General features: G+C 31.8%; 2 protein-coding genes and 1 long non-coding RNA gene across 3 annotated transcripts in view; 1 reads left to right on the top strand and 2 right to left on the bottom strand.

Annotated features, from left to right (window-relative positions):
• LOC109546544 overlaps positions 1–833 on the bottom strand; it is a 12094-nt gene extending 11261 nt beyond the window's left edge. The window contains exon 1 of the mRNA XM_048663547.1: positions 279–833. The gene's annotated coding sequence lies outside the window, so the exon portion shown is untranslated. The remainder of the gene's footprint in view (positions 1–278) is intronic.
• A 31-nt stretch (positions 834–864) lies between these two features.
• LOC109546549 (5-methylcytosine rRNA methyltransferase NSUN4) lies at positions 865–6448 on the top strand. Its single transcript, XM_019917541.2, has 4 exons — positions 865–1019; positions 3499–4467; positions 4556–4812; positions 6272–6448. The coding sequence occupies exons 1-4, from the start codon at positions 939–941 to the stop codon at positions 6414–6416; spliced, it is 1452 nt and encodes a 483-aa protein (XP_019773100.1). The 5' UTR covers positions 865–938; the 3' UTR covers positions 6417–6448.
• Positions 2535–21577, bottom strand: part of LOC125503370 — a 50340-nt gene continuing 31297 nt past the window's right edge. Inside the window, exon 3 of the long non-coding RNA XR_007280784.1 lies at positions 2535–3079. This is a non-coding gene — a long non-coding RNA (uncharacterized LOC125503370). The remainder of the gene's footprint in view (positions 3080–21577) is intronic.

Below are 21577 nucleotides of genomic sequence, written 5' to 3'. Positions count from 1 at the left end.
AAAGACCACACATTTCAACACAGGGTGATTGTTCAATATCCGTGTCCTTATATATTTTTAAATTGCGGCTTTTGTTAGTTTTGCAACATAGTCCCGTTGAAAAAGTATATTTAATCGCATCAGCACTAATATAAAGCGCAAATGCGCTTAATAAACAAGAAAACCATATTTTTTCGAATAAATAAGATTTGCTTTAAACTGAATCGTGTTTCCCATTTGACTACCGTTCCAAATATCACTTTTGAACAGCCGCATGTTTCACATGGGCAAAAACTCACCCTGTATGTGTAATTTTAAGCACTGCTTTCGGCTCACTTTGAAACGTATGTGAAGCTCTACACTAAAAATGAGTTTAGGCGTAATGATTGCGATTGGCACAAGTTGACGACGCGTTCGGTAAAAGAACCTAGAAACGCGATAAACAAACCAATTAACATGGTTTACACTACCCTATACATAAATTAGGAATATTTCAAACATTGCCGAATCAATACTCTAGCACTGGCAAGGGGTCTGATTTTTATCAACCCCGGGAATATTGGAGACGACCAGCCGACGTACTGCGCATTGACTGTGTCCTTTCGAAACACTTTAAAATCGATCCTTCGGGAGGACAACGTTTGTCTTGGCTAGAAAAAATTGCAGACTTCAAATGATAAAACGGCCTTATTTTTCATAATTTAGGTCATTGCATTTGACCGACAATATGCCAATTGTGGGTCATTTGCTTTAGAAATTCTTCCCATTTTCTGGCAACCCCGAGTTCAGTCATATAGCTGAAAAATTGGTGTTTTACTAAAATATCAGTTCAGATTAGGATTGCCCGACTGATTTAAATTTCCCGCCAAGTTCAACAGCTGATTATCAAAATGAAGCCAAATTTGAGGTTATATGCCTTCAAAACTAACCAAAACATTGCGTAAATTAACTATAAAAACATGTTTTCATTTAGCGTATCCACAAGAATTAATCAAGTTTCGAAGGTGTTTGTTAGGTATAAAAACCCTCCAGATCACTGGGTATGTCTGGCCTGGTTTCATTATGTTATTTAAGATAATTTTGCCGATTTTTTGATGACATCCCTCCAAGATTCACGTTTCTTTACACTATTATTTAATATCAGTAGGCAACAGCAGTTATTCTTTAATCCATAAAGCTGCCATAAAATACCAGAACATTTCTATTGCCAGGATGGTTGCAATTCTCAATAGAAAATGTTTATATTTTATCGCAGCAGAAAGGGTTTAATTCACGAAAATGAAACCTATCATAATATATAGATTAGCAAATTTCCAGCAGATGCTTTCTTGCATGCCATTTCACTTTACTTTAAATGGGTAATTTTATTGTTGATCAGGTTGTCGCGTTCAAAGTTAACCTTACTTACCTCATAAATAGTCTAACAAACTAACTTCTTTCTTTAGAAGTGTGAAAATTCGGTTTTCAATAACTTTTCACTTATTGAAATTCACTACGTTCCCATAAGGTAACAAACGACGCTTCTCCCTTTCTTTGGTAAAGTGTTGCAAATATAAAATACATTTTGCGCTTTAAAAATTCACCCACAGAGAAATTCTCTTTGCAACATGTCTTTTTGTATCTCTGTACAAACTACTTAAAAGTAATTTATACGGCCAATAATTATATATATATAATAATAAGACTTATACTTTGAAGTAAAAAAAGACAGTAAATTCGCAATGTACACTATTGTAATTACAAAAAAACGAAAAATGTTTAAATTTGAGAAACCTCATTAAAATATATTAATGACATTTTTCCAGTCTTGAAGCGCTAACAGCAATATAAACTTATACGTTTGTTTTGTAACAAAAATTGGCAGTTTTATTAATAGCGTGGACACAGGCACGTCGATGGACAATTTTAATTAAATGAAGAATACGCATTTGATTTTTCACGCAATGCAATTTTTTGTATTGCTTGCCTTCTAACATATTTTTTTGTACGACGACTAGAAAATGTCGATTTATTGCACAGCGTAATTGAGATTCTGTTAAAAACTTGACTTCCCAAAAAGCGGGTTTCTACCCGCAGGTTAGTTCAGTGTTAGAGTTTCTTTATGCGTATATTACTTAATCAATAAATTAAAATGTGTTTATCTAGACATTAGCTTTCAATATGTACGTTTTTTCTGTGTAACGTTTTTATATCTAGATCGCAACCGAAGCGTTGAAACATATATTAATAAAAAATATATAAAAGCCCATTCTAAAACCAAGCAAGGAGTGTTGCCACTCAAGTAACATTCTGCATATCACTTTCCATGTTTATTACTTGAAATTCTACCAAATTTATGGCAATATTATGGTTCGACCGACCTAACGAGCCGAGCCTGAACCCTACACGATCAATTTTCTGTCGGTCTTTTGACGAAATATTAACGCAACTTGCCGCGGATCAGGATCAGCTTGGTAGGTCTGGACGCGGCATTAGGAATTTTATCACGCCCTGTGCCATATAATAATTAATTAAAATCTTTCATACAGCTCCAAGTGGTAAAAAATCCGCAAAATATATTTACTAAAAATGTCCAAAAATATAATAATATGCCAGATAAAACATCACCTTGCTTTAAAAAACTGTTGCGCTATGAGAGCCCAAGTGAACTAGTTTCATTTTGTATTTTGAATGTTATAACATACGTTGTTGACGTGTGTTACTTGATTTTCATATTAAAATATAGAAGATAGATATATATATAGTTTCGTAGTTCTAGAGTCAACATTGCCCAGAGAAACCGCCGAATAATGCTTTTTTTCTTTTAGTTTTCCTTCACTTTTTTAATTTTATTGTATTTTATTGTAGGAGATCGTATTACTAAGGATACGTGATTTTGTAAAGCTCATACATTCCATTCTCCAAATAAAGCTACTTTTTACAAATTTTCTGAAAAATCTCGCAGAATATCGGGTTATCCTACTTTTCCTTTACATTCAATATTAATACGCTGCCTTTTAAGCATTTGGAGTAACTTCAAATTTCATCCCTTTAGAATCATAGCGTGAAAGAAACTCACCCTTTTCCAGATATTTGACGCCGTTTTCTTCGTCCATCCAATCTGTAACAAAAAGCCGACTGAAATTGGAAATCTTGGATTCTCAATATAATCATGTTTTATTACGCTGTCTCATAAAAAAACAGCGCAATTCCATGACCGTAATTTGACTTGGATGAGCAAATTTACACAAGCCAAATTCGTCAAAATATTCGTGATTACATTTTTAATTTATTTTAACAATTATAATTAAAATGGTAAAAAGGTAACGAAACCCGAACGAAAATCAGTAGCACTTATCAGCAGAAAAGTTTGCTTTTTTTCAGATTGATAAAAAATGCGTTTGTACTAAAAATTTGATTTTAAATATAAATGTATTGCTTAAATGCATATACTTATGCAACTCACAAGTATTTAACTCAGTTTAGATATTAACTGATTTTCAAATAGAAAATTTCAATAAGTTTTTGTTTTTGTTTCAGTCTGTGGTTAGAAAGAAATCCCATCCTATCGATAAAGCTCTAGCACATTTCGACGATTTCTATAAGCAAGTGTTTAGAAAAAAGTGGTCTTCCATACGGGAAGGATTATTGAGACGACATAAATATGTGGCGGTGATTAACAACTATGGGGACAATGAGGAAACGATGGCCGAACTTGAACTGGGCGGTGCCCTAAACGTTAGAACCATATTCAATTTGGAAAAAGGGTATATTACAGAGGAGGTAGCAAAAAATCAGAGAAATGCTGCATTGGAGAAAATATGGCAAATGGATCGAGAAATGGAAGCCAAGAATAGAAAACAAGAACAAGAAGCTGCACAACCTCAAGAGCAGCCCGTGGTAGACCCCTACAAATATTCTTTAGAAAGTAGTTTAGAACATGCCGAAATAGACTCAAACCGAATGGTTGACTCAAACAACGCTCTTACAAAGGAAATATTGAGTGAATTTATTCCAGCCACCAAATTAAAAGGCAATGATGGCTTTATTCTTGAATCGGATCACTACAAAATGTTTGATCCTTTCACATCATTTAAAACAGAAAAAGAATATGATTTGAACTTTCCGGAGAACTTAAATATCTACTGCTACGAACAAGATAATTTCAGCACCTTTGAGCCCCCTAAAAGAGGCTCGACAGAAGTACTGAACTATTATTTAATGGATGGCGGCTCAATTTTACCAGTATTAGCTCTAGACTTGAAGCCAGGTTGTTCTATGTTGGACATGTGCGCTGCCCCGGGTGGCAAAACTTACTTGGCTATACAAACTCTATATCCTAATTGTATTGTGGCTAATGATGTAACCAATTCAAGACTGAATCGAATAGAAAGTGTATTACATCAGTTTCTCTACGATGTAGAAGAGAGATGGTTAAAACCAGGAAGAATCAAACTGTGTAATAATGATGGACGGTGTATTTCTGTAGATAACTTTGATAGAGTTCTGGTAAGTTGTAAGTAATGTTGTCCGAGTACAACCCAGTGATTTGTTCTGAGTAATATATTTTTATCGCTATTGATCTGATTGATTTCAGGTTGACGTTCCTTGTACCACTGACCGCCACTCGTTGAAGGAAAACAGCAATAACATATTCACTTCATCCAGAGTTAAAGAAAGACTTCAACTACCCGAATTGCAATCTGAATTGCTTTATAGTGCACTAACATTAGTTAAGAAAGGAGGCATAGTTGTATATTCTACCTGCTCTTTAAGTCCTATACAGAACGATGGTGTGGTTGGAATGGCTTTGAAGAAAATTTGGGAAAATAGTAAAATTGAAATAATAGTCAAGTAAGTAAAAAGTTTGGGTACAAGTTGGTCAGAATCCTCATCGGTCATGTTATTTAAGCGTTGTTTAGATCTAGTCGTGTATTCATTCATTTCAGTTACTAATTTAATAGGAAGTTCTTGCAAAAATACCTCGAATTATAAGCGCAATTGTTTTGTCAACATGGGAGTAAATGTTAATATCGCGGGAATTTCATTTTTTCTGGTCAAATTGAAGTCAAGTATTCCTATTTGTTCCACGATTTCGTTCATTGTTCAAAAATGTTGATTATGATTAATTATATTAAAACAATAATCTTCCTTATTAATATGTAAGAGAATATTTTGAAAATATGGGTTTTCAAAGTGTTGAACGATTTCGGAAATTTTCTGTCAGTATTTTAAGACGACGTTCATTTTTAGTATCTCAATTCAACCAGCTCAGATTAACTTGAAGATGTGCACCTTTTTCCGAAAGTTCTGTGATTTAGTCAGTTTAATTAATAAATAAGCTGTTTTCTGCTTTTGCTACAATCGAAAAAATTGAGCACTTGTAGAAAATATTCGGCATATCGAGAATCGGAAATATTCAGCTAATTAAGGAATTTTTACATTTAAAAAAGTGAAATGGAAAAATAGTTGCAGGCCGCCAGAACATATTGGAGGTCTGCAACTTTCGCTTAATGAGTAACTCATTAAGCGAAAATTTGAAGAAACGAAGCAAATATTATTATTTTCTTTAGCATAAAAGTACCTAATATAATTTATAAAATTTTAAACGTAGAATAAATGTTTAAAAACAGTCTACATAGTTTATTGAAAAAAAAATTGTTTTTAATTAAAAAAAATTTTTATTTCAATTTTCACATTACTAAAGATGTATTTGTTGCATTCCAAATATTTTTAAATGGATAAATATTGATTGATTCTAAAGATCTCTTTACATACTGCTTTGCATTTGCTCTACAGAATATCGAATGAAAGAAAAATAGTTTAGAAACTTTGGTTACGAAAAGTTTGAATTTATGAAATTTTTTGAGCCACGGTTTTTTAAAATAATTTGATCATTTGCTTCCTGCCTTTGCATGGTTTACTTCCATTATTTTGTTATTAGGTGTGTTTACTCGATTATAATTAAAAACTTCTCTTTATTCTTTAACAAACTTCTCATGGTGTAGAATTTCATAAATCAGTTGGAAAGGTCTGCTTTTAAAAACTTTATTTCTCAAATTAATACAATAATTTTAGAACCGAGCTAATCTTAATGTCGAGCTTATAGACTTAACGTGAACATGGATCTTATTGACTTAATAACGTAATGTGAAATATTGTTGACTAAATGTTCGTTTCTGCTGTGACTTCTTTTATATTTAAATCATGCTGATCATTGCAGAAACTATACTACGTCTTATTTTAAAAGAAAGCATAAGTGACTATATACTTGTACTTAGTATAATATTTTATCATTTATTATTATTTTTAGAGACTTATCGCCAGCACTACTGCAAACAAGAAGCGTCTTTTACCTGGCTGATCAGAGATTGCTCAAATATGGACATTTAGTTCTACCGCAAAAAGGACAAAACTATGGTCCAACATATTTTTGTAAACTTCAACGAATTAAATAACAATAGATGAAAATAAATACTTGTGTGACTCAGTTTAATTCAAATATAATCAAATCCCACAAACTCGATCCAAAAAATATTAAATTTTAATGCCGTTTGACCATTAAAAGAAAGTAACACTTTCTATCTGTTGTTCTTAAAACGTTTAAGTAATTAATTCGGACAACCCATACAATGTTATCCCGATTCGAATATTACAGAAAAGTGTTTGGACTGTGAAGACTTCCTTTCTAAATAAAACCAGAATTTCTACACACTGTAAAATGCAATTTTAATTCTGTGTGCAGTTGAAATGTTACAAGCTGAATCAAATATATGAATTAAAAATAATATAAAGTGAATTATTTAATCAGAAATAATGATATTTTCTCTCTTATACCTATAGGTAAAAATAATAAATTCAAAATAGGATCGATTTAATTTTATGTGGAAGTTGAAAAACCCCATAAAACGATTTAAATATTAAACGATGTGCATGTATACTGATATAGTAAATTGACCTATCAAGATTAAAATCAAAATAATTACGTCCCTGTGCGATTTACAACTAATCTCTAATTATAAGCTACACCTAATTAATCAGAGACTTTCCATTGCAAAGTGGCTTCCGTTTTTTGAAATTAACAGATACAATTTACACTTTTTAAGGCATTTTCGCCCAATTAAACAAATAGAACGCAGCATCCACCTGGGCGTTACGTGTGCGTTTTACACTTGACCATCGTTCACGGTAAGTAAAACATTTTTTTTTCTGGCAGCTTTTGTTGCTTTATTAAATGATGCGCCTTGTTTGGTACTCACTCAGTGACGCACACTTTAATTAATTCTCTTAATTAGCTAAAATGTCAGACAGATTTTATTACTTCGCCTTTCACTTAAATTTCTCAAAAAATTGTTCCAAACCAATTTGATTTGGACTTTGCGGGTTTCAAAAAAATTCACTTTTAGTAAATCGATAATGTTTTATTATACATACTGGGCGGGTGAACATTTGCTACACATCTCAAAATTGCCAAACTTTTTTTTTAGTGCAACATTTGCACAGTTTTCAACTCCTAAATGAAGTTGCTCAGTTATCCTAGCTTAGAAGTGAGTTGATTCCGAATATAATATTTGGATACATTATTAGAATCACTCAGTATGTAATTAATTTAATGATAATTTGGGATAAATTTACCCGTGCTCAATAGGTAGGTGTGCTTAAAATTGTTGAATAAAATATGTTCCTAGGAAGCGATAGGTAGCCAGATCTTATTCACGTTTTAAGATGTTTAAAATGTCAATTAGTTTTTTTCCAGATTACGGTAAAACTGAATGGCTATGACTCAATTTAAAGCATATAAAAATGAAATTTCTCAATCTGCGTGCCTACATATTATATTTTAATTTATGTTGTGTGTTTTCTAGGACAATAATTTGCGTAGAATTGCTAAAAAGCCAACAAAAGCAAAAAGTTGAAATTATTTATAATGAAATAAATAAAGCGGAATTTCCATAAAAGGCGACACTGTCTAGATATGGAATTTCAGCAAAACAATTATTCAAGTTGAACTAGAGGTGACAGCAGAGACACTTTCTATAATTTTTTTTCATTCTAGTCGTCTTGGATTCTTCTTGCTAATTAAATTTGTATTATAATAAGGAACACCTTGACCAGGAGAAATGGACTGTTTGAATTCTCACCGCAAATAAATTAGGTTGATTTTGAAAAAAATCACCCATTCAAGAAAATCGTGCCGATAGCTCGAAGAGAGAATTGCAAAGCAAATTTCGTTTTGCCATCAAATGCCAAATATAAATAAAATAATAACCTTTCTCAATTGATGTATATCTGCGCCAAAGTGGAGCAGTACAATATACCATTTACTTATGTAGGCTTAAATCTGCTTAATTTTCGTGTTTTATTGTCTGTAACGTAGAATGACCTTTATCTTGTAGTTTATTGATGGTGATTTGGGGCAGAAAGGCTAGAAATCTTAATTATGGTTGATATATGAGCTGAAATGAACATGAGTTAGATTTATGTCCAGCTCGTTCTCAAGTCAACGAACCAAACCAGCAAGCATGAGTACCTACATTTTTGAATATCTTTCCTTTTTTCTTTTATAACAATAACACTTATTATTTAATTACGATTTTTTTATAATTAAAAAGGGTGACTGTATTCATTAATTATAATCAATTCTTATTCTATTTTCCTGCCGCGATTGTAGTACTTTATGGCTGTAGTAAGCCGAAGCGAAATTAACATAATCCTCCGGAGAACCATAGAATTATCGAAAATAATATTTTAGGGTATAATTTAACGAACAAATATTATTATTCTTATTTTCTTCGTTGCAAATCGACCCCCAAAGCAAATTACGTTTTAGACGTACAACGATGGACTGTTGAAACGCGAATCTCATTCTTCACATCCACTTGACTACATCATAAAACTAATGTTTGCATATTTTCCGGTAAAATTGTAATTTTAAATCGCCCATTCAAGCATCACGTTAAACTGTCGTTTTTCATTTTATGAACGAGCGAGTTATACCTACACTATATAATAACCGAGTCTTCCTTATCAATATTAAACGCTATATATTTTCCACAGAACGACTAGCACAATTAGATGCTCCTAGAACTACCTACCGTAGGTTGGAAAAAATGGGCATTTGCAAAATGAAACACGAAACCGTTTGCATAAATGTAGACAAATTGTTGCAGGATGTAGCAGATGCTTTACATTAGAATAAATATTATTTGGTTGATTTATCTGAAGACGCATTTAATTGCCTTGGTTTAGAAAACTACATCGTTACAACCGGTTTGTCGACGTCAAGTAACGATTTTATTTCATATTTCGACAATTACATTTTGAACTATAAGATACTGTTGAAATATTCAAGAATATTAATTTTCTCTGGTTTGCAGACTAAATAAAGTGAATGCACCTTAGACAGAAGAGTCCTAATTCAGTCATTAAGTAATTACCATTAAAATGGCGCTAAATTATTCAAGCAAGAGACCATGGAGACATCTTGATTGATTTGCAAATAGGAAGTGTTAGCTTAAAAGGTGCTCATATTGTGTTTGCTTTGTAAAGTGTGAAATTGTATTAGGGAAACGTTTATGTTGTATTGCCAAAGCTCATGGTTGCCTCTGCACAATTCTGCCACATATTCATGGAGCCCGAATTTATGGAAGCTTTAATTTAAAAGTACTTTTTAACATGTTTAATGTAAGATAGGATCCTAAGATCAGAAGCTATGATTTTTCTCCCTGTACTATTTATCGAAAATTTACTATCTCTAATGGACAAAAATTCCATAATCTGCATTCTCAGATATTCATTCTCGGAATTACTCGCCAATGAATGGGAAATCATATGCCGAGCTTTTCGTCCGATTTGTATGGTTTTGCTTGTTTTAATCCCCTGTAGTTTATGAGCGGAATATATTAAATTCGTATTTTTCATTTCCTACCGCAATTAATATATAAATTTATGCCAATTGTTGGTCCGATGCTATGCTAAAATCAATTAATTTCTCAGCTTCCTATAAGGGAAATATTTAATTGAGATTATTTTCTGGTTTAATGTGTACGCATTTCATGCAAATTGCTAATTTATTGAAACTGTGACGCTCCAAAGCAATTTTCCAATTACTTTGCATCTTGAATAAAATGATGCACTTTTGCGCGTTTTTATCCAAAATTCACTATTTAGAAATTGGATTAATCCAGGATGCTAATTTGTACTTAAATGCCTTTGAATAGTTTATGATATTATATAGCTTTCCCTCTAAGTAATTTAAGATCTAATTTATATTAATGCGGAAAATGTTGCAAAAATTAAACATTTGGCTAAAAAAATATTTTGTGGGCGCCTATTCAATTACCTAAGGCAATCAAAATATTGAATAGTGTTTCGCTAAACCTGTAAGTTATACAGGAAATATTGCTGTGTTTGTATTTTTTTAATTGACCTTGTTCAGTTAATTACAATGAGCTTTTGATGATATCAATTTAGGGGATCGGACAGGCTCGCGATTTATCTGAAAAAAATTTACCAAATCTTTCACATCTTCATATCTTTCATATCCGTGAGATTCGTGGGATTCGCCGTTTTATGAAAATAACCGTTTTATGAAAAGTCTTTGTGCTGCTCCACAATGTACATTAGGTCGGACCTTAATTTTTTTTCTTCGGGGACTTTCTCCTCGTGTGAAAATCTCCTCTATATGCTCTAAAAACGCTGCACAAATCATAATTTGACTTTTAAAATCGATTTATCACGTGCCTCAAAGCACCTCAAGCAACACGTATTAATTTTTTATCCTTCTAAAGACCGGTCTAAATTTCGGATTTTTATTATTGAAGCTATTTTTTTATGTATCTTAAGCTGCTGAATAGAGCAAGTATCGTCGAAAAATAGTTACAAGCAAAAATCCTCGGAAACCTCAAAAGATGAAGAAAAAAAGGCAACAAATTTACCTGTAACGACTATAATCATTCAATTTTGTTTTAAATTATAGATATATTTTTCCAGCATTCCAGCATTTCCTGCTGAATCCGTAGTGCGCTTATATTTTGCCTCCGAAGCGATAAAATAAGTTATAAGCAAAAACCGTCAGAAAACTTGAAAAATTCGTGGAAAGAAACCAGATAATTTTCTTGCAACTTTGAATGTCAATACAAAAATCGTTTTTTTTTCTCATATTCATATGCTTTTATGTATTTTCAGTTGCTGAATGGAATCATGCCATGAGTTTTTGCAAAAGGTCGGCGAAAAAAAAGTTAAAAAAAAACTCGACAATCGAATGAATGGGATGAAAACTATATACATTGCACATTAGGAAGAATTAAATTTTAATTTCCCGTTTTAAAAGTACGCGCATTGATATGAGCAACAAGTAAACTTTGCACCAATTATTGAATTCATCGACTTAAAATGAGCGTATAACATGAATTAGCGAAACATTTTTCAGCATATTAAAAGTTACATATTAATTTATTGATGCAATCCAAATATCAACTAATAAAAATTTTACTACTATTTACTATTACCAGTTTTATGCCAGTCTGTAGGTTATAGTCACAACTCAAAAAAGGTTCGCTAAAAGAAATCGTCAAGATGTTTTTCACCCCAAGTTGTCTTCTGAAATATTATGTTTCAACTTATTAAACAGATATGAACGCATGCAACTCAAACCTAAAAAATAAATAAATAACTGTAGTAGTCTCAAGTTCCTGTGCATTCCATAGTAATTGTCATCTGTAATTTACCACTTCATATTTGCATTTCGCGACTACCAATGCGGTAGGTGTAAGAAGTGGTGTTTCTACCAGTATCTTTTCCCATTCGTGATCAACGCTTCCTCCCAATAAACACTTTTTGCTCAAATAACTTATATGTCTTTAATCAATATTAACAGTCCTGTTAGGAGAATTCCTAGTTAAACGGGTGTTATTATTACTAATGGTGGCAGTTTTCTATCTAACGAACTTAACTTGTTGTGTTAGCCATATTGATTATTTACATATAAGTACCTAATTAGACTGAACATTTTCTTACAGAACCACAGCTTTCCAGGATGGAAAATAATGTTCGTAATTGAGTGTGTGTTATTCAAAATTGCTCTTAAACGTGTTATCAAGTTTTTAGGCTAACGGATTTCTAACGGCAATTAATCATTACTGTCTATGACTTTGAGAACGATACATCAATACGACTAGTACCTACTTATAGTATTATTGATGTTTGATAAATGGATTGCAAACGGAAAATTCGTAATACTCGTACAACCTCATGGCATGATAATGGCTTAACGATTGTATATACCAAGTACTCAAACTCCAAGTAATTCGAACAAATGCAGCTGCCATTCAAATAGAAGAAATACTACAGAACAAATTACTTAACTAACAAAGTGAAATTAATTTAAAAATAGCTTTTCTCACCAACTTGCGTCCATAAACAATTATAATAATAGTTTATTGCTGGCAGAAGTCAACAGTTCAAGTGCCATAGCAAAAATGTCCACCAATAGTTAATTATATTTAGGAAACCTTTACATCGTTGTATAAAAATGAACTAACTACAACCTTCGTACCGTGAAAAGTTGCCACAATAAAAAATAATTTTCAATTTTCAATACCTATCTTATGGTCCCATAAGAAAACTGAAGTCCTAGGAATTGTAATTTTAACATGCCTCAATTGAGCCGTTTGGAAGGATATAATTGAATGAGGTCTATGAATTCAATGAGTTTGATAACACGAGTCTTGGTGAAACTTTCCCTTTCTTTCTTCGCCTCATTCAACACATTAAATCCCTGCATTATTTACCCATTGAAATTATTTAAGATTAATTCGATATTTTTTAATAAAAAGTAAAACATGAGTATGAAAAAAAAATGTAAACCTAATGTAGCCGCAAGCTTCAAATAAATACGGCCACGAACTGGATTTCTAATCGTTCTCAAAGAACAAACTGCCCAATTCTATTAAATAGCAGAACTTTAGACTGAAAAGCAATTCGATTCAAATGCGAATATAAAGTCCGTTTATAAATCAGCCGCAATTTGCTAAATTACACACTTATACAAAGTGCCCCATAAATCATGGTAAAACAATAAAGTCTGATGTCGCAATTTTTCTGAACTCAATTACCCCAGTCTCTCAAAGCGTACCTACTAAGCCACATTCATAAATTTTTCCAAATATAATTGGCGGTACCACACTTAACGAGACTGAATAGAAATTGCCTACTGTCTTAAAATATCTCAGCGAATCCGTATTGTCGGTAAACAATGTGAAACTGTGACTTTTGTAATTTACAAAGTTACCTCCGCTTTGGTGCTTATTATTTATTGTTATTGTTCTTGAAAACGGTTAAAATTCTATTGTAAGTGCTATTACTATTAAAGAGGGCTCTGCATTGTTTCAAAGCGAGCATGCTAACTAAAGTCACAATTGTTGATTCTGAGAAGTTTTAGCTTTTATATTTAGTTTTATTACATTCTGGACTAATGCATTTAATATGGCTAGTGTTCTTCCGGGTATACTCGTGACTGTTGGACCGATATTACCAGCTAGCTTTCAGAATTACTATTCATGCTGATTATATATAAGTTTTCTCAAGCCTGTCCTAAAGAGTCACGGGCCTTAAAAAATTAATAAAATCCCGTCTAGGTTAATCATCGTCACCAAAACCAGCTGAAAAATTATTATTAGCCAAATTGAACTTATTCAAATAGTATTGAGCCGATAATGTATCTTGGAAAAATGTAATAGCACGCAATAACAAAATATTTAACTGTGCTAAATGTGCTCTTAGATACTGTAATATTCCAATACAATTCCAAGTTTCTATGATATAGGAGAAACAAGCATATCCACATACATATAAATAATATAAATAAAATACGAAAAAAAAGTGATGAAATGCTTTACAAATATAAAATACAATACATAGCAATATTTTAAAGTTGAGTAAATTTTAAGTACTCAACTACGTCTAAACATATATATATTGCATACATATTCAAATTAACACTTTCTTCCTAAGCTGGAAGTAGAATATTTTTATAATATTTTTTTTAAACATTGCTAGCAGAGCACAACAATCGTCATTTCACTTTTTATACTCTTCATCGTTTTCATAATCATTCAAAATCATATAAGTCTTAAGTATGTTTATTTACTTCATTTTTAAACTTCAGTCCCTAGTATTCATTTGCTTTTAGTTTTGTTTTTAGTCTGCGGTTGTTTCTGTTGCATATGCCATTATCGGTCGGAATGCTTCATATACACTTTGCTCTTGTGATGACAAATTCATTATTCCATATTCAATCGCTAGCTAAATAATTCGACTCTCAAACATTTCAAATACATAAGTCTGCGATAGATTCCTGATTCTCTCGATATTACTATGCAGGTCGTTTTCCCTTCTGATATCTTCATATTGTTCGCATTATTCTCGCTTTCAGCCATTAAGGCGATGTCGTCCGCGTACTATTATTGTTTAGACGCTATTCCTTTCCGTATTTGTTTCATTATTATCTACATTTCGTCAAATATTTATAGTTTTTTGTTGCCATTAATATGTTGTTAGCGCTTTAATAATCCGATTTTTTCAGAATACCTACTCAACATATTTTGGTAAAACCTTCACCCACTTGATACAATTTTTACCATTTTTTCCAAAAACCTCATATTCCTTCATAAAATGCCTTTGAAAAAACTTAGAAAGGAAATAATAAAGACACTGTTGAAACAATTAAATAACAATGTATCTACAATTTTTATAATCAAAGATATCTACTACCCATACATCATAAATAGAGCAAAACTGCCAATCTTGGAAGCAAAATGCTTTAACTTTGTTAAAATAACGGCCACGTCTCATAATGGTTATATTACAGAAATATTTATTTAGGTTCGAACATCATTGGTTTGAAGCACACAAATCACTTAATTGAAGATGTATTTTCGTTTTTAATAAAATAATATACCTGTGCTAATCGATCTGAATTAAAATCACTATGATAGACTAATGAAAGCCAACCTCCTGCGTTAACCAGAATAACCCACAGACGAACGTAATTATATAGACTATAAGACCTTAAACAAAAAAGGAGAAAATTGATTAAAAGATTTAATGGTAAAATATATTACGCACCCATTATATATAATTAAAATATAGATAAGTGTTTCGACGACCAGAAAGTGGCAATTGTGGCATATTTATAACAATTTCATTGCGTGCGCGAAACCTGAATTAACAACTTTTCAAAGGCAACAGGCGCATGAACAACTAATGGGCCTAATACATATTTTTAATGGGGTCCTGTTTAGTTTATGATATACGGCCCCATCCGGTAGGCTTTTTCGAAATAACGATATCCATTCGCAAAAGCGACCACCGAAACAAGATATACAGAAATAGCGAATTATCATCGACAATGAAGCAAAACAATACTTATTTTAATAGAATTCGAGCGGTTAACGTGAATGTTAATTTATAAAACTTATATTCTCTATTACACTGCAAATGTGCTAGTGAGGCGCTTTCATTGCGATGCGCAATTCTTATGACTTAAAATATATTATTTAGATGATAGATAATAGCCGTTAATATTCCATGTGTTTGACAAAGTGGTATTACCGCTAAAGATAAATAAGGGCACTTAAAAATCAATTTGCTCGCTTCTAAATATGACTCGGTAATAAAATCAAGCGAAGGTACAAAGTAATAATGTTTTCCACCAATTGCATACGCGGAGAAGGGTAATTTATCTACATTAAAAAAAGGAATTATTTGAAAATTTCGTACAGGGACTGCTCAAGAACACACAGCTATTTTGCGCAAATAGGGCTGCAGACCATTTTGTAATCGATTTAGTTATTTTTTAGTCTAGGCATACATAAGGTTTAAATAAACGTAGTATGAGTTGATAAATGAAACGTATTTGTCATCCATAATGAAGCTCGAATGGCAACAATCACCCTCCGCGCTTCCAATTTATTATCAAGCTTCATATTGAGTTCTGTAAAGTTTTAAAATCGAAAAATAGTTGAAGGGCTAAGATACTCCCACTGAAAGAACTTGAAATTATTCCCAAATATAGAGTATCCACAACAGTTTCATTCGTTGACTGTTCCTCGTATTAAGTAATTTTTGACCGGATGCCCTGTTTCTTGTAGGCGAGTATGATGGATACACGTCTACAGAAGACGAATGAGACTTGGAAAAGCTACTAATATGGTTCAAAGTGCGTTAGAATTGTTGGTGGAATATTAAAATAATCGGGTGCTTATGGCAACCTTATTCCTGATAAAGAATATGGGTAAATAATAAAATTATCCGTATCAAAAGCATACTATTTTCGATCTATAAAGTTGGAAACCTACTTAAAGACAATCCAACCTCTACCAGCAGATGAACTTTGCAATCTTGGACACATCAAACACTATACAAAACCATTTCGTCTTCAGCTCCAAGAATTGAAGCCTACTTTTACTTTTTACAATTTATCATCCATTGTTCATACTTTTTCCGCGATCTCCATGACAATAAATGTAGGTAAAGGCTTTTATTGAAAAAAGCAAATTGAAACTCGATAAATCTAAATGATGGAATGGTACCTCTCCTTTTTATGCACAATGTCATTATAATAAATTGGATACACTTTCTAACGTGCATCAGCAGCATCTACTTGAAAAACGAAAGACTGAGTTAAGGAATTTTACCTGAGCAATTTTATGGTTGATTAAGGTGGAAATCAAGGACGACTTTTGACATCAAAAACCGATCAATTCTGATACTAAAGAGTGTTATTTGAACATCATTGTTTAAGAAAAGGTGTGAGGTTTGAATAACACGCAATTTCTTTATAACATCTCGCGAAGCCGAGTGAGTGACCATCTCCAGTGAGGTTTCTGTTCAAAGACTTTTACTGAACTGAATTGGATTACAATAAACACCAGATTGGTAGAGAAAGCACTTATAGCATTCATCCAAACATGCGAATTTCTTCCAAAAAATCATTCAGTTCATTAGAAAAGTTCAATGCACCGAGTCGTGCTAGCAAAATATCAACGAATTGAATTGATTAAAAAAAATAATTCCAACTTTTGGAATGATCTTAATAGAAATTTGCAATAACGGATTTTATGGATTATAATTGATAAATAATATCTACTCTATTGGCCGAAAGTAAATTATTCATCTGATATTTCCTCCCCTGCAAATCATGTTACCAATATCGAACTTTACAAAATCACGACTTTCAAGTAAAGTAATAAACGTATTCGTTTATCAGAAAAAAATGGATGTTCGCTACGACATTGTGCAGGGCGGACCGGACCGCTTACCAATAAATTCTTAGATATCCATTTCACGGAGCGAATATCGTGCATTCTTAGCTAAGTACGCGAAAACCTTTATTTGCAGGACCGTAATATTCCTAACAGTAAACACATTGTTAAGAGGTTTTACTAATTCAAATGAATATACAACATCTCTTTAAAATATCTATGGCTAGTTATATTTAGGAATGTGCACGCTGTCAGGATACTTCCCAGTTGAGTAATGATCGGTGTTTATGGAAAATTAGAGCTTCAGCTGGCATATGTTTAATAGCTAAAATACTTCAGAATGATCGGCACCTAAGCAGTATTATAAAATATCTGACATAAACTAATATGAAACATTTATACCTAGCAGTTTGTGCTGCTGGGGTTTCAGCATGATGCTCATTTTAGTCTTACTTCTCACCTATACCGCATAAAAAAATTGCGTTTTTATTAAACCGGTTTGAAAAACTGTATAATTTATACTAAGAATTAAAAACTCAAATTGAAAAATTATTAGCTATTTTGCTTTTCATATCTTTTTCACCAATGATATCTCTTACGTAAAATGTACTTAATGTAATAGTTGTGTCAACAGACACAACCCAGAGCGACAGACCACCAGCTCTGGGAGTGCATAAAAGAGCATTTCCCAAACCAAAAAAAAAAATAGCTGTGTCAGAAATTAATATGTTTCATTAATATTTCACATTATTTTTTTAATTATTATTTCAAAAGCCAAGATAAATTATTTAGTTTTCACTAATTTACTATTTAGAAAAATTCTCGCCCTCTAATTTTTGTTCTGAAACCTTACATAAAATAAAACAATCCGAAACCTTAAAACTTCTTCTTTCCGAAACACTTATTACATAATTTCCGAACATAAAGAACGGTTTTCGCAATTTTGAACAATACTGGATTGTTTAGATAAAGCCAGATCGACCTTCATAGGAAATAATTAAATGTATTATTTAATTAAAAAGCGTTTAACTCATAACAGGCCGGAGTTCCGATGCCTATTGGAAAACTTGCTTCTACTGTTTAATTATGCGCTGCAATATATAAAATAAACAACAAACTGATAAAATAAAGAATTACAAGTAGAGCACTTAATCAACGTATATAGAACAGGTCAAAATTTAAATTGTGCTAATTCATCTGAACTGCTCGTTAAGGTTCTATTCTCATTAACATACTCATTTTGAGGCATTATTTTCTTCGTTAATACCCATGATGGTATTAATAAATTTCCAACTGTAAACCGACAATTAAAAGTCACATTGCAAATAACTGTAGTGAGTATTTTCGCTACTCCAAAATTATGCAATAAAAATTTTTAATGGTGATTTGAGCTGATCTAAATTAGCAATTATTCATCATCATTTACAAAAGTTATAACACTAATTACATTTGCCTAAAAATCAACATTCTGCTAAATTTTTGGTCGAGGAATAAAAATATCGCAAGTGTTGAAATTTGTAAAACAATCAAAGCCTAAGTAAGTAAGCAGTAAAGACAATTAAAAGATAATTGATTAATTAACTGCTATCAGATTGCGGCAACAATTTTACATTTGGCAGGAAAGACATTCAAGGCTTTTGTGTCCCCAAACCTTAAGAATCGTGTACATTGTGGGTTTTCGTTTTTCAGCCCTAGCGGCACAATTGTTCACTGTTATTCATAAGTATGTAGGCTAGTTTGATATATTTCGTTATTGTTTTATTCAGATCAATGATAAACTTGGGCAATAATTTGGATTATTGGTCTTTCTCACCCTTTTGCACTTCGTACAATTGACCCAAAATATTTAGATGCTATTTCATTACTTTAGGTGAAAAATTCAAGAGCTTTTATTAAGTTAAGATTTTACCTATCGTAGTAACAAATCAATCAACTAAAAACATTCGACAGGATCGACGACTTATATAGTTTTTTTCATAGGAAAACGACAAGGTCTTTGCCATTAATTTTGCCAAATTTCATGTCTGAACTAAAAGTGTATTTAAGTGTAACGCAGGACCCAATTAAGAAGATTTATAAATGGACCGTTCTTTCACAAGAGCCGTCTTAATAATATGAGTACGTGCCTACAAATTGACACAGTTTTCTAGCTTTTTTATCATGTGTTTTGGACGATCTTTTATTAAAGTTAAACGCTTAAACACACTTATAGTATTTAGTTTATACGGTTGAAAATACCCAACGTTTTTTGTTTGGATGGTTCGAGGTAATAATTTCTATATTAACTGTTTAGAGTGGTATGTTTGCTTGCAAAAAAACTTGATATTGATGAATATATGAAATATATTTATATTTAGCCAGTGAGCATTAACAATTGAAAATTGAGTTTTTTGCTAACTGAATATGTACTTCCCGATACCAAATCTAAATCGGCCTGATTCTAAGTAATATAGTAAGAATCAGATAAATGGACTTTCGCTATTTCAAATTCAGCTGGAATTAAAAAAATGCCGTTTACAGTGAACAGTCTAATAAAAAAATTATACTGTTTGCGTATACAAATAACCTTACGTAATAACATAGGCTGAAAGGCGTGAAACGATATTTTCCGTAAAAATAAATTTTTTTTATACGTATGTGTAATAGTATTATTTGAACTGAAATATGATAGATTTTGAGATAACGCGAGAATCAATAGAATTGGTTAATTGCACTTATTCGCTAAGTTTATTTGTCAGAATTGTGAATTTAGTTCGAAGAGCGTAGAGGAGTCATTCCAAAGCGTGCCAATTTAAAACCGCACCAAAATCCAAATAATACGCGCAAATTTAAGTGCAATTTTGTAATTTCCCGCTAGCTTATTGATCTGAGTAACGGAATATTCGAAAGCCAAGCTGCATCTGTTATGTGGTTTCGGCAGCTCAAAGCGTTTATTGCTGCTTTTTTGATAAATATTTTTATGAAGAGCATAATTCATAACGAATATTGAATATAAAATATTAACTGTTCGTTTATTAACTAATACAATAACGACATACTTTGTTTAAATAATTCACAGAGAAAATTCAACAGAAACAAAACAGCACCTGCAGAATTATAGACGAAAGTTAATTAGGCAACATGAATACTGGAAAATAAAAAGTAAACAAATCTACAGCCCAATTCCGTTCTAATTATATTGAAATGTTTCTTCAATCCAGAAACGACATAGTAAACCTTCCTTCTCAAACACTAGCTGATGTAATGGAAGCTTATTGACTTTCAGTTAATACAATTAACAAATTAGAAATATATCTTTATTTATCTGGGATAATAAAACGGCAACCACATCGTAAACATTTGTAAACATTCTAATTCAACACCTAAATGCTGGAAACGGCCCAGGTTTATTTACTATGTCAACTAATTACCATCTGCTTTAAATTTCAGATTTCCTGAAGAAAAACTACCGGCTTTGTTCGTTATTCGACTGTTCCCTTATCTGCGGCAAATTGATAGAGAAATTCCGAAAATTCTAGAAACTTACCAAAATATTTAAAAGGATCAATATCAAAAGAATAATATTTTAAAGATATTATAAAACAATACTTCGTATTTTGTTAGTGCAGTACTGTTCAAAAGTATAATTTTAAGAGAAAATAATATCGTTAGAGTAAGAATATTGCAAACTTCCTTCCTCCTGAGAGGCGTGTAAAGGCGTTCAACCAAAAATGAAAAAACTTAAAAATAGTCTTTGTTTTTTCATAGGTTAGTACCTTTAATGTCTGAGATCTTGATTTTATTAACCAAATTTGAACAAAACAAGCGACCTCCATTGGGAAAAACTCCGTATTTAAAAGGATTTAACTAAGACACAAACTTTTAAAAATTCGCTTAATCAAAACGTACTTAAACACTGTACTTGTCACATATGAAAGTTGATACTTAATATTCAACTTCCCTTCTGTTTATGTGTATCATGAACACTGCTATTAACTCGTAAAATCGTATTACAGCCTTATTAAAAGATCGTTAAGCAAGTTTGAAAAATGCTCGGTTAGTACGGAACCTACACGTTTCAACTGCATTCATAAACTAATAATTATGAGTCAAACAACATCATTAATTCACTCTAAACGACTGTTTAGTACTATTGCAACGTTACAAAACTAACTGGTAATATTAATTACTATAGTGATAGTTTTATTGGCTTCAAATGATGCTCCTGATAATTGATCTCATTTATTAAATATATTAATGAATCATATGTTTATGTATACTGTTCGTATGCAACGGATTTAGTCAGATTTGAGCTTAAAGGTACAGGTGAATATTATAAATATATTTGTCAAAAACTATCTAAAATTTATTAAATG

The sequence above is a fragment of the Dendroctonus ponderosae genome, unplaced genomic scaffold (genome assembly GCF_020466585.1).
Source record: "Dendroctonus ponderosae isolate FM_Combo_2020 unplaced genomic scaffold, Dpon_F_20191213v2 Dpon_F_20191213_2, whole genome shotgun sequence".
NCBI lineage: Eukaryota > Metazoa > Arthropoda > Insecta > Coleoptera > Curculionidae > Dendroctonus > Dendroctonus ponderosae.
Note: the sequence above shows the minus strand (reverse complement) of the source record. Positions and strands in the feature narration are given on the sequence as shown.